Source organism: Lissotriton helveticus, chromosome 3_1, assembly GCF_964261635.1.
Source record: "Lissotriton helveticus chromosome 3_1, aLisHel1.1, whole genome shotgun sequence".
Taxonomy (NCBI): domain Eukaryota; kingdom Metazoa; phylum Chordata; class Amphibia; order Caudata; family Salamandridae; genus Lissotriton; species Lissotriton helveticus.
Genome location: NC_136061.1, coordinates 183197611 through 183211548, shown reverse-complemented (window position 1 = coordinate 183211548; position 13938 = coordinate 183197611). Strand labels below are relative to the sequence as shown.

The window sequence follows — 13938 nt, the reverse complement described above, 5'->3', positions numbered from 1 at the left end:
GTAACAAAGAGCTGGAAAGAGTGCTAAATGACTGAACACGACATGAAGTGATCTAGGGGAGATATGGAACCCCACGAGACACTAGACATATGGGTGTACGAAGAGAGACAATACAAAGAAAACAAGAAGAGGCACTGAACATCTAAAGTGACAAAGGATGCAACAACAGACAGGGAGCATCCAGGAGAGAGATTAAGAAAGAAACAATGTACGTGCAAAGAAGAACAGGGGGGTGCCCCAAGACGCAAGTGCGCAGTGCTTGAACTAGAAAAACAGAAGTGCGGGTACCCGATACCAGAGTACCTACTTGTTTCTTATAAGTGCCTGTACTGTCCATTTAAAAGCATTGCACATCGGCTGAGAAGTGCAGGTACTCTCCCTCCCAACATACAGAATTGTAGGTACCAGTACCTGACAGCGCCAGCCCAATTAAAGCACCAAGGGTGCGTCCAAAAGAGAGACGGAACACCGACAGAGGGCCAAATAAGAGGCATTCACCCCATATGAGGCAATAAACACAGGCGTGAACACCCTACAGAGAAGAGAAGTGCGAACAAGCAAAAGAATGGAAACCTCTAGCCGTCAGGAATGCCTGCTGCACCCACCAGACCAAAGAGGCATAAAGTAAAGTGCCTAGGAGTACTGAGAGCGGGGCATGAGGCAACCGAGGTGCCCAGGCAGCAAGCCACCTCCTGGGAAGACAGGTGCCACCACGATAGGCCTCGCCACACCATGTCTTTAAGTGTCCTTTGCCTCAACCAAACATCGCTCCCTCTGACATAGCTTGGGCAGTCATGGAGGGACCTGGGGCCACATGCGGGCTGCAGACTGCGTGTGATGTTGAGGAGGGTGGCTTGGGTGGCATATCCTGTCAATCATTATATGCGGATCAGTGCATGAGGGGGGCTTATGGGCAAGTGGAAAGGGAAAGGACTGCCGAATGTTAGAGGTACTTAAAACACAGTATTTTGTAAAATAACCATGTTTTAAGTCCATCAAAAGAGAGACGAGAGTGTATGGGTGTGTGTGTTTTTCTGAGTGAGTATTTAACAATTCCAGGTGAAATCTGACAGACAGACAAATTATTATACCGGACTGAAAGCTGCTCTACCAAACCATTTAATAAATAAATACATTTATTTGGGGGGTGTAACGCCCCAAGTATGCCCCACGAAGCTACATCCCTGGTGATATACCCTTGCCCTCATCAGCAGGGACGTCACAGGGGTGCTCCAGAGGGGCCCAGGCTGGAGAGAAGGGCCCCAGCCGAGGCCGGCCTATGGAGGAAGGGCAGGGAGATCACTGCAGCCTCTCAGGATGTCATACATTGGAATCTTATTGCATCTCGAAGCTGTGGCTTCTCGCCTCTATGGGAACACAAAACACCTTGCATCGTCGTGCCGAGAGAATACAACACTCAGGTAAAGGATTTTATGTAATTGCTTTCCAGATGCACGTTAATCGAGGTCACCTACTACCCCTTACAGAAAAGGAAAAAACATCTGAGGCTAACATATGCTGCCCAGATATAGAGGCATTTTGAGAAGTTCTGAGAATGCACAAGCCTAGAACTGCCATGTATATTATTGTCTAGACATTACAAGTGCGCACGTGCACCTAAAAGGATGAGTCTTTCTAGTGTGTCAGTCTGTGAACTTCCAGAAAGTTTCTTCCTGTTGCATTGAATGTTAAAGGTTCTGGGTCGGCAACAGTGAGTTCGTAGGTTTGAGTTTTGTGGGAGAGGCAAAGGCAGACGTGTTTAATCTCGGCCTCCCCACTCTAGTAAATTATGTGGATCAGAGTTAAACACTTTAGACCTTATTCTTAGGGCTGTGGGAATACCAGGACCCTCACCCCTGATCCCAATATTCGAAGTAATATGTTAAATCTGCCAATGAGTAAAAACGCACCCGTGCGTCACGCTACCCTCTGCCTGACTATTGCCGTTAGTTGCACCCCATCCCCTCTCACCCCCCTGTAGGTTGGTGCCCACACCTTCTCAGTTCCCGTTGCTACCATGCCTAGACGCCCCCCCCGGCATACAGACACACCACACAGCCGCAACCCCTCCCGCCTCCCCCCCCCCCCCCCCCCCCCCACACCAGCGGAGGGCCTGGCAGACACCCGCCCGTACCTGCGGCTCAGTCTCGGAGGCCATGTCTGCGTCCAGCATCCGCGGGTCCATGTGCGGGGTGAACAGCGGCAGCCGGCACTGGCACAGGGCTCCAGCGGGCAGGGATGCTGCTGCCTCTCTCGGCCCCGCCCCCGCCAGGGAGGGCCCAGCTGAGCCTGTCTGACCGCGGGCACCACAGCGTCCGCCAAGTGCACTGGGACAGCCGCCGCTGCGGGCCATGGCGGGTCTGCGAGGGGTGCTGGCCCACAAAGAGGCACGAAACACGCAGCGGGTGGGGGAGGGGCCTGGCATCCAGGGCATGATACCCAAATTAACCAAATTAAAGTAGGCAATTAACCGTGTCACATACAGCTCATTTCTCCCTCACCCTTTTAATAAATACAAATGCCCATTTTGACATAGGGGCTAATACTGTTTTCTAAGGACTAAGGAAATAGAAGGTGGTTTGGTCAGGATCACCCGGTTTCGACAAGCGGAGAAGCCAGGTTAGATCTCCAAGTATCAAAGTCGACTACTTAACTCAGTCACCGAGCCACAACTTCCTGCAAGGGGGTCTTGGGGGGCAGCCGAGCGTAGGGGGTCTGCCCCCAGGATGTTTGGGGAATGGGAGCGGCGAGGTCCTCAGCTCCGCCCCTTTTGGGCTGGTTGGGCTGTTTGGGCTATTTTATAGCCCAAGGGATATTTAGGTCACCATTTTGGGTTTCCAGCCACCATTTCGTAGTATTCCCGGTGGCTGTTCAGAATTTGTCCAATTTAGTCAATTGAGGGCCCTCCCTCCCCCCCCCCCCTTTTTCATTTCCCTTTCATGTCCCGGCTCCCTCTCGTTGCCCATGCTTGTCCGGTATGCTTAGGGCCCTTAGAGTGGCATGGCATTTGCCGGTGGTTAGTGAAGACTGGGAACTCCACAGGGAGGAGAGCCTCGTCGCTGTGGCGGCATGCCTGTGACGCAGGAGAACTCCATAGGAAGGCGAGCCTAGGCGCTGCGACGGCTTGCATGTAACCTCGTCGGTACTTGACCGCAGGTGAGAATCAGGTGGGTCCCGTCTTCGGAGAGCGAACCTGATGGGGGTATGATGTCGCAGGCCGCTCATTAGGTGAGTATGTCTGCATTTTCGGTCTCAGGGTATGTAGTGAGGAGAGAAGATTTCCCGTTCGGGGGTAGAAAGGGTGCAGCCTGAGTTTAACTTCCAAAGGCACATCTCTAGCTGAAATTTAGTGCGGGGGCTACAACATTTTTTTTTTGGGGGGGGGGTCTCTGCCATCATCTTTCAGAGTTTTTAGGCAGGGTTTTTTAAAAGGGGGTGAAAAACACCAATGCCTCATTAGAAGTTATGGTCTTCATAGGACCAGGGCGGTATTTGGGGGCAGCTGTGCGTGGTCCCGGGCAGCTGCCTCGGAAAGGGATGGCACACATGATAGAGGGGGGTGGACCCCCTTAGAGCCCAACGGGCGTTTACACGCTTGAGTCTCCCCCCCCCTTCCTTTTGCGATCGAACCTTGGTGAGCTACAACAAGCGATGGCAGGGGCTTTTCGGATGGGGAGGCCGATGGGTCTCTGACCCTCCCTTTTTTCTTTAACTTCTTGGCTGGCAGAGCTGCGGCCACAGTGATGGGTCGGCATGTCAAGCTTATCTCATATTCTGAGTATTACTGCATATCGTGTACAGGGGTCAGCTCATTATTTTTCCTCAGAGTGGAGTGGCTTTTCCTCCCCCACTTCTGGAGGGTTAGTCAGGTAGGTCCAGGCCCGGTTACATTGGGATGGCAGATTAGGATACAGGCAGGGACCAGCACACCAGATCATATATTTGCGGCGGGATCACTTCTGCAGCTTTCCCGACACGGGAGGGCACTGTACGGCTCCATTACCCCGTGGTGAAGAGGAGGCTGAGCCCAGTACGGCCAAGCTGGAGCGTCGGGGACCACAAGATCACTGCCTCACGTATGCCCCATACGGCTTCGGCGTTGCACCAGGTCAAGGGGACAATATTCCCCCTGGCGGAAATCGACGGGAGGGTTATGGACCACAAGATCACTGCCCCACGTAGGCCCCGTACGGCTTCAGCGGTGCACCTGGACCACAAGATCACTTCCCCACGTAGACCTCGTACGGCTTCGACGGTGCACCTGGACCACATCATCACTGTCCCACGTAGGCCCCTAAGGCTTCGGCGTTGCACCTGGACCACAGGATCATTGTCCCACGTGGACCCCGTACGGCTTTGGCAGTGCACCAGGCAAAGGGGGATAGTACTCCCCCTGGCAGCAAGCAACTCAGATAAGCAGCTTTTAGGGTATGGTACGGCTGGAAGGTAATGGACCACAGGATCACTGCCTCACGTAGGCCCCGTACGGCTTTGGTGGTGCGCCAGGCCAAGGGGACAGTACTCACCCTGGCAGCAATTGATGCGGTAGGGACCGCAAGATTACTGCCTCACGTAGGCCCTGTACGGCTTCGACGGTGCACCGGGCCAAGGGGGACAGTACTCCCCCTGGCGGAAATTGACACAGAAAGCACTTTTAGGATATGGTATGGCTGGAAGGTTATGGTACGGTTTTCAATGTAGGCGCATGGGTATATGGATAAAGGTGGAGCGCTTCTGGGGGGGAGCTATGGCACAAATGGTAAGTGGTGTGCTGTTTTGGGTCACATGTTCAAAAGATAGGTTTCCAGGTCCTGTCGATGCTGTCAAAGTATGATGAGGATGGGCAGTTGAGCACGAGGGTAGACAGGAAATGCTGCTGTGCATGGGTGCGGACATATGGAATATCACGATCTGGACTATGAGGGAGTATTTAGTGGAAGATAATTTGCAGGAGGCACTGGGGGGGGACCGCACCACTTTGTTCATGACATTTTCCAGGATCATGCATCGGGCAAGCGGACAGAAAGGTCAGTGGCATCAAGACGGCCGTGGAGAACCCGACAGGAGGTGAACAAAAGGGGACAAAAGGGCGGGCTACAGCATGAAACAAGAAAGACCCTAAAAACAGTAACGTTCTTTAAACATGTGAGACAGTCTATTCAAGAATGCAGGGTATTTGAGAATGCTAATAGTCAATAAAGTACACAAAGCAAAAGGAACCAATAATGCTACAATGTCAAAAATCTACACTACACATGAAAGTTACAATTAAAAAAAAATAACAATAACAAAATTGCAAGGCGAAATTTATTCAATACAATACAATTATGTACATGTATCATAAAAACATTTCATAAAAAATATATATCATTGTGGAAAAAAAGTTGTCAATGCATCGTTTCGGTATTTGGTTAACACCTTCTTCAGGACAGTTTTTCTAGGTCAGTCAGAGGTGAGGATAGAATGCACTATATCTCCCACTTCTGATGCATGAAATTGTTGCAATTAAAAACACGAGAGGCAAAAGATGAACTTCTCAGTGGATTTGACCTTATAACACAAGGCATTCACAGTGCACGTATGTACACTGGAGCCACCGTGGATTTATGTATTCGGTGTGCTAATAAACGAATTGGATGAAACCAACCCAGCTGGCGTGATTGGATTGCTGAACCTTATGCTGATATACAGTCATAGGAATGCGTTATCCCAGTCATGGGGTCATAACCATCTGCCTGGTTTGGCCTCTCAATTTGCCATCTGATTGTCTCCTTGCGGCCTCCCTGCTCCCTGCTCTTAGTGTACAGCTTCCGTCATCCTGAAGCTGTACACTGAGAGCATGGCCCAGAACGGATTTAGCACTGGTCCCAATGGCTGCCAGAGGTTGCTGGGCAGGCTTGAGGAGCTCAGAGTGCACTTTTGGGGTACCATTGGCAACACAGCAGACAGGTGGCCAGTATGACAGTAGCACATGCTGGAGGAGTTTGTTTTGATATTTGGGATACCATTGGCAACATATACATCGAGTGACCCAGAACAGCACTGGCATGCATGAGCATCAACAATGATACTGTGGCCATGGAGGCACTGTTGATTGATGGTGATTAAAGCTGACAAGCAGGTTACGAGGTGCCAGGGGAGGCTTGACAGTTATGGGAAGCATGGGTGAACTAGGGAATAGTTGACAGCATGAAAGTCAACCGGATCAGCACGGCACAGTCATTCCTGGGGTGTGACATTAAGGTCGGTGACCATGGAGGTCCTGTGTCAGGTAGGGATTAGCGAGGATAAGCCTGGTTCCTCGGACTGCGGAGGAGGCTGGGCAGTGCTTGGAGCTATGGGGCATGCGCAGAGCACTTTTGCAACAAGGAAAGCAGCTGGACTTAGTACCGGCTGCCACTCATGTGCATTGTATTTGATACTGTGGCCAAGGGGGCATACTTAGCAAGGGGATAAATTTACAGAGCATTTTTTCCATGGGCTGTCAGAAGGCACGGGACAGTGTTTTGGGGCAGCTAGGGCCTGGCTTACGGGCCTGTGACAAGAAGGGCGGACAGTGGGTCCCGGTATGGCGCTAAATTTGTGTCTGGGTTAGTATGCGCAGGTCGAAATTTGAGGGCTTCGTATCAGCATGTCATGCAATGGGGGAGGGCTTAGACATCGCTTATGCTTTCTCTGGTTCACAGTTGGGTGAGTTCCTGTAAGAGGACACGGTTACAAGGCTTGCGGGGCTGCCCTGCTTTGCAGGGAGCAAGAGAGTCAATAGACCAGAGTCAGGATTAAGAGCGGTACAGTTTCTTTGGCATCTTTTTGAACAGGGATAGTGGCTTGTGCGTGGGACAGCAGAGTGGTCCGCAATCGAGGGTAGTTTTTAGTCAGGGATACTTCACATTTGCCAGACAAGTGGGTTTCAGAGTTTTTAGGGGTTGGGGTGGGGGTTTTAGGAGAGGGGAACCCCCCATTTGTTCACGCTGGAGACTGTGGCTTATGTTCATTAAGTTATTCGTGTGTGGCTCTGGAGACCCTTATAGTTGTGTTTTTTTCCCGCTCCTCAGAGGTTTTGGGGGACTTCCCTTTGGTTCTGAAGTGGTATGGTTAAGTAGTATGCTCAGGGGTAGCCTCCTATGGACAGCATTCATACAGATTTTACACGCCTACAACAAATCGGAGAGGTCTTGGCAGGGTGTTTAATTTTTATGTTTGCCCTGGGACGTGTAGCTCTTCCTTGTGAGTAAAGTGGCATCATTCTGGGACTTGTCAGGTCACAGTGGGGGGGCAAAGGGGCGAATTGGTCCAATGTTCCGTGTTGCTGTGGAGCTGCAGTCACACAAGGTCTTGGGAGTCTCGCCATGGGGTCGGGGCATTGCGGACATGGGGTCTTGGGGTGATGGGCATGTAATGCTGTTAGCAATGTGTACTGGTCGGGGAGTGTTTATAAGATATTTTGTTTTCTGAAATATTATGGTTGCTTCTCAGGTGCGGCTACAGTTGGAGGCTCCGGGGTGTCTGTTTCGATACTGGAGGAGTCATTGTTTATATGGATAGACCAGCAAGAAAGAGAGGCAGACTCGGGGTTCCTTGGCCACGCTCTGTATTTTTAGGTCAAGCAGACCTACTCTCAATGCGTGAGCATTGAGAGTGTCTGCTTCAGACCTTTTGTGGCCCGTATTTTGGAGAGTGAACAGCTACCAGACGCGCGCTTTGACGAGGTCGGATTTCACCTCGGGAGCGAGCGTCTGATAGCTGCGCATGCGTGGTGCAAGCCCTGGCTCTCACACAGACACAGACAGCCCCCACCCCTCTGCATGCACGCACGCACACACACAGGCGCGCGCATGCACACGCAGGCATACGACACACATACAGGCACACTATCCCCTACCTCGCATTCTCTCTCAATCACACAGTCACGCATGCGCACACACATTCCTACACGCACACACGCGCGCACACACACTCCCCCTCCCCCACCCCTCCCAGGCATACACACAGGCACGCACGCACTTCACTTCAGCCCTGGGCCCCACTCACCGACTGCGCTCTTCCGGCGGGCTCCTCTCGCGCTCCGCGCCTCACGGCGCGTCTCGTCTCCTCTTCACAATCGGGGCTCCCTCAGGTCCGAGGAACCCCGCAACAGACGCCACACTCCTCCTTCTCCCCGGCCCCCTCCTGGGGACCCGGGCTGATTCGGACAGGCAGGGCGCTCCATGCGCCGGCAGCTCGCGGACCTCGGGAGGCGGGACTTCCGGTCGGCCGCGACCGGATTGGCCGGCCGGCCAAGAGCTTCCGGGTCGCCGCGGGACTTGGTGTTATTGTTAGGCAGTAAACGCCCGGGGGAGCTCTGCTTGCCTCCTCGTCCCCCGCCCACCACGTCCCCCTCCCTTCTGCACCCCCCTCCCTCAGGCAAATGTCCAATTAAGCCCCGGGAGCGCTCTGAAAAGGGACCGGCTGGACCTCCTGCGCCGACACCACCCCGCGGGGCTGGGGATAGGGGGGGAGGGAGGGACGCCCCCGTTCCTCTCGGTTCACATCCATTTTCCGCACCGCTGGAGCTGGCGGCCTCTCCATGTGAACCGCGCGCTGCTCTCTGCTCTGTTTAGAGAGGCGCACACGCTGGATGGCTGGTCGTTGTCTGCTGAAGATTGCTATCTTTTCATTTTTTTGTTCTTTCATGGATGCATAAAGGGGAAAAGGTGCTTTTTTTTCTCCTTCCGGGCCATCACGTTTCTAGTATCCGCTAACTGAATCGCATTATTATTTGTCGAAAGAAAAGAAAGGTCACTTGTTCACACTGCCGTTTTTTTCCATCGACTTGCTGAAAAAAAATGCTTTGTGCAATGTTGTGCCTTGTTTTTATGCCCTGGAAAAAAATGTTTGGACACTGCAACTGCACACATAGATGACAGACTTATTTATATACTTTTGTTTGGTGTGTGTGTGCAGGGGGAGGGTGATTTGCCTCGTGGGAGACAGTTGCTTCTGTTTTCGAGCCCAGCCTTTGCATCTGTGGTTTGTTTGTGCAAATAATATAGTATTATTCCTCCCAGGGCTAGTGCCAGGGTCACCCTCACGAGCTCAGTGATTGTGATCATCTGAAAAGGAAGAAGTATACACAGCGCGAGTTAACTCCACAGAAGCGGCCGCACTGTGTATCCGTGCCCCGGCTGTTGCTTGTCTCTTAAACAGCTTTTTGTTAACACTTAGGATCACGAATTAATTTTCTCTTTTTCATTTTCTGACCAAAAAAAATATGTTTGGCAGCTACATTTCCTCGGTGTCAGTGCGCAGGCGTTTAATTGTTATATCTGGACAAGCAGTCGGATGGTAATCATGTGCCCGTCAGGCCTTCTGTGGCCCTGGTGTGAAAGATCGCTTCCATTTGACGCTTGGGAGCACCAGCCTGTCAACCAAGCCCTCCACAATGACAACACTTTTTCAGCTGTTGAGAATTCCTGCCTTCTAAGTGTGTCTTTAGAATTTCTAAATTAGTGTTTTCCTCTGTGCTTTGAGGTGACGCTGCTCTACAATCTATCCGTTAAACCTGGCATTGTGAATGATCAAGATAAACTAGGACTGTGCTCTCTTGGTTTATTTTTGCTGCCTTCATCAGTCTTGAATGACATTCCAGTTGACAAGGTGCAAGTGTTTTTTGTTTTTTTTGTGCAGTTTTATGTAGCATGACTTTGATTTGAAGGTATTGGAGCTCTTTATGAGAGCACCAGTCACATTACACAACGTCACATTCATTTTGTGTGCACGAGGAGGTTAATTTGATTTGCCCAAAATCACAGGATGGCGAGCAGACGCCAAGACTCGAACCTGGTTCTATAGTTCCAAAATCCGCAGCTCTGGCAGTAACTTCACACCCTCTCCAGATCCTCACCTGGTTTCTATTGGATCCTGTTGCAACATATCAGGCTATCAAAAAAAACACTGCCCCAAACCAATTGAAGGTAAAGTACTTTGGCAAAGCAAAGTCCTATACCGAAACCAGAAGCAACAGAGCACTTTAAACCAATGAAGCACTGCATCAACCCCAAACTGACCCACCTATTCCTCACTCCACAGAAAAGAGCAATATCATCAACCTCTCCGTCAGTGAAAAAATATAGAAGATACTACAGAACATCAACAATGCCAACCCTGCTGCACCTTTTATTCCCACGTCTTGTAGTTGAATACCGCAATGGCTATTCTTCAAAGCACTATTACTTGCAGATCTCCAACATTTTCAACTCTCTTAATGTCCTTTCCTATAAAAATGATTAACCTTATCCTTCATCAAACCTCTCAGGGGTGTTCTCACACCCCTACTCACCCATATCAATGCCTCCTTTGTTCAAAGCATCTTCTGAGATGCTGTCTGGACAAGTCAGATTGTCTCACTCCTAAATAAACCTTCACTAGATCCTGACTAGATACACTGCTGGACTATCACTCACCTACCATTCATCAGCAAGATCGTTGAAGAGGAATCCATGTTAAGCTCCAAGATCACAGTAATGCTAACCGAATCCTGCATCACTACTAGCCTGGATTCAGATCACACTGCAGCATGAATAGCATTACCTTACACATTATAGTCAATGCGTGTGTGTGTGTGTGTGGCTCTGTGTGTGTGTAGGTGCAAATGCAATGTTCTTGGATTTTCGTCACAATAAAATACACTGAACATAATCTTCACAAAAGTTATTTAAAAACGTTTAAGCTATTACCATTATAAATTACAATAACTTTTATGTAAGTATTAATTATTTACAAAATTAAAAGCCATTGTTATTTGTAATATCAAGACATCTAAGTCACGTAAATACAACACACATTGCATTACAAATGCTATAGGTGTCACATTTGCAAAAGTTAACACTATTGACATTGTAACTGACAAAGCTATTAATTTTGCTACTTTCAAAACCAACACATAAATAAAAAGTGTCATTTACAATACCAATAGCTCAAACTTTCCTAATGCGAGACCTATTGCATTTCCAATGCTTGTTTGCACATGGGGTCGCATAGGAGAAGGGGGTCTGTGGGGAAGGTAGTTGCTACCCTCTTATGATATGCTGTTGCGGGCAAGGGGTAGGGGTTAGGAATTTGTATACAGGTGAGTTACGCCAGTGGTCGAGCGACGGTTAGGTGGTTTGAATGCTGGCCTTGCGGGACGTGGTATGGGGTCTTTACACATGGAGGCAATAGGAAGTCATGGAAAGGGTCTATGGTGCCCAGACTTCTTTTCCCGAATCTCATGCGGATGCCATTATTTATGACTTGTAGGTATTTTTTAGGGGGTTTTCGTGGTTTCCTTTTTTCTCATGGATCTGTTGGTGTCGGGTGCAGGTTACTTTTTCGGAGGCTCTGTCGGTTCCCTACTTTGTGAGGGACAGAAAAAGGGGGTATTTCACCCCCCCTTTTTCTGGGTGGCGGTTGGCAGTCAAGTTGGCATGTCTTAGCCAAGTTTATTTGTTATTGACAGAGGCAATCCAGGCAGAAAGGGTACGGGTAGACAAGTTCACGAGGTAGGATCTTTAAGGTGCTTTAGGAAGTTATGTTAGTGATAGGTTAATAGTCGTAAAGTTTGAGGTTGAAAGGTCAAAGGTAAAAGGGTAAAGTTCAAAGGCAAAAGTTAAAAGGTCACACCAAGGGTAAAAGGGTAGCGTTCAAAGGTCAAAAGCTAAAAGGTCACAGTAGGTGGTACTGAATTGATGGTTTTAAATGTTGTGTGGGGGAACCTTAGGGGTGGGGGTAGCGTAACATAGGTAACAGCTGGTATAATGGGGTTGTAGTTTTGTAAGGCATTAGGCCAAGGGCCTTTTAATTGTGATGTGTACCTGTTTCAATAAAAGCGGCCTTTTACACACTATTTCGGTGTCAGTGGTCTGTGCCGGGCCCCATATTCCCCAATGCCCGACTTTATGCCTAAGTATTTGAGGGTGGCGGTATTGTATCTGAGATGGCGGTAACATAGGAGACGCGAGGTCGGGGCTTTGGGCAATGAAGCGCTCATTTGAAGAGAATAACTACATTTGAAAATACAGTATGGGTAAACTTCCTCCAGTTTTTGCTTTCAGACTGTGATTGACAGCAAAGGAAGATGTGAAGGAGGACAGGCTGACTAAGACTGAAATTGCAACAGGAGATATTTGAGGCATTTCAGCTCTGACAGAAACAGTGCAAAGTGCGGCACGATGCACTAGACCAGGTATACAAGGGGGGAGGATGCAGTGCCCGGCACTGACAGGTGTGGGAGACAAGGAGACAGAACCCCAATGAAGGAACGGGAGAGATCAGAGATGAGGGAAGAAAGTGCAACAGGAAACGGAACTTGGCTAACAAGAAGAGAGCGGAAAAGGTACTGCCAATGGAGGACAAGAAGGCTTGGGAACGGCGACAGTGGACAGTGATGGGTACTGGCGGTGCTCATTAAGGTTCCGAGAGAGGAAGGAGTAAAGAAAGGGAAGACAGAAGAGGACAAAACGGGACAAGAACACATCGGGCATGGATTCGGCATCCAACGAGCAGAGGGACGAAGATGGCAGTGCAGCCTTTGAGAGACAAGGTGTAAGGAGAATGGGGGGTAAAGAAAGAGCTTGGGGCCGAACAAGCACAGGAACCATGGACAAAGAAAACGGAGGGCTGTTACTGATGACGCAGGAGATCGGATCTCGGTGATAGAGGGAGACATGAGATGAGACACGAGAGAGGCCACAGTACAGGAGACAAATGTGGAAGATGGAATGACAGAGCATCCTCCATGAGTGGAAGATTTGTCTGAATTTAGAACAAGCTTTTGCAATGCAATAGGTCTCACAGTTAAACAAGTTTGAGCTATTGGCAATGTAAATGGCTACGCCTTTTATTTTGGTTTTGGTTTTTAAAACAAATAAAATACATTGCCGTTTACAATGGGAATAGCTTAAACTCGCGTAAATGCGAGACCTATTGCATTGCAAATGCTCATTAACATTCGGTAGAAGCGTGGTGGCAGAAAGGGATAGTAGGGATTTAGCCAGCTCCTCTCCGGCAGGGTTAGAAAATACACAATTCCACCCAGTGCTTAATTTTAACCAGTGGTTGCAGGTGCATGCTGCATAATGATCAGTCCGGTTGTGAGTATCAACAAAGTGATATCAGACACCAAACAGGGAAGAACAAAGAAGCCCTCTCACACGCCTTTTAATAAATGAAAGAAGCTTTAGTAGCACAAATGATAAAGCTAAAACCCGCGCATGATCTATAGCATATTAGTGTAGTGTTGGCACTTAGCAGGACCCGCTGCCTCTTATGAAGGCGGGCTGCATAGCATAGTGTCCGACAGACGGACTGTTTGGTGTAAGCAGCGTGCACGTGCATGCAGGGGCAAAGCTTGCAGTAAATTGTGATGTAACAGAGCGCAGATAAAAGAGAAATCACAAATACAAACTACTGAGCGGGGGATGCAACCTTAGCATAGATAAAACTTGTAACTTAGTCAGCATAACAAGTGGCTTTTTCCGTTTTTATCCAGTATATTTATGCAGAGAGGAAAAATAAGAGCGGAAAGTTCATATTCTTTACAAATATGTTTTCAAAGTGAAAAAGGCCATTATTTTCCCCTTTTGGTGTTCTTTTCGTAGGAGCAACGCCAGCCTTTTGGAAAACTCAGTTCATTAGGTTGCTGCTGCAGGGTGGTTTGTCCAGCATCACTTTTTAGTTTCTATTGCCTCCGTGCTGGTTCCTCCATTTTGTGTGTAGCAGTGGTGCTTGTTTATGTCCCCCGTGTGCTCTGTCTACCTATGTAATAGCTCATTGGGGGGCCCAGGGGTTACCTCGTGGAAAGAAAGACCGTGGGCCCCCTGCAGGGGAAGAGGTATGTGGTAAACAGTTACCACAATCCCTTGCATTGCACTGCAGGTGAGTACATTTCACAGTTCCGTGATTCAGCAGAAAACACCACAT

General features: G+C 49.3%; 1 protein-coding gene and 1 long non-coding RNA gene across 4 annotated transcripts in view; one reads left to right on the top strand and one right to left on the bottom strand.

Moving 5' to 3' along the window:
• LOC144822253 (septin-4-like) overlaps positions 1 to 13938 on the bottom strand; it is a 392055-nt gene that overhangs the window by 334146 nt on the left and 43971 nt on the right. The window contains exon 1 of one of the 3 annotated variants that reach the window (XM_078679561.1): positions 2135 to 2733. The exons of 1 other annotated variant lie outside the window; for it this stretch is intronic. In XM_078679561.1, the coding sequence (XP_078535687.1) occupies positions 2135 to 2434 (300 nt within the window). In that variant the 5' untranslated portion in view covers positions 2435 to 2733. Of the gene's footprint in view, positions 1 to 2134; positions 2734 to 13938 lie in introns of those variants that run through there. One more of the 3 variants, XM_078679562.1, reaches the window with a different exon arrangement.
• Positions 3027 to 13938, top strand: part of LOC144822254 (uncharacterized) — a 110752-nt gene continuing 99840 nt past the window's right edge. The window contains exon 1 of the long non-coding RNA XR_013608593.1: positions 3027 to 3167. This is a non-coding gene — a long non-coding RNA (uncharacterized LOC144822254). The remainder of the gene's footprint in view (positions 3168 to 13938) is intronic.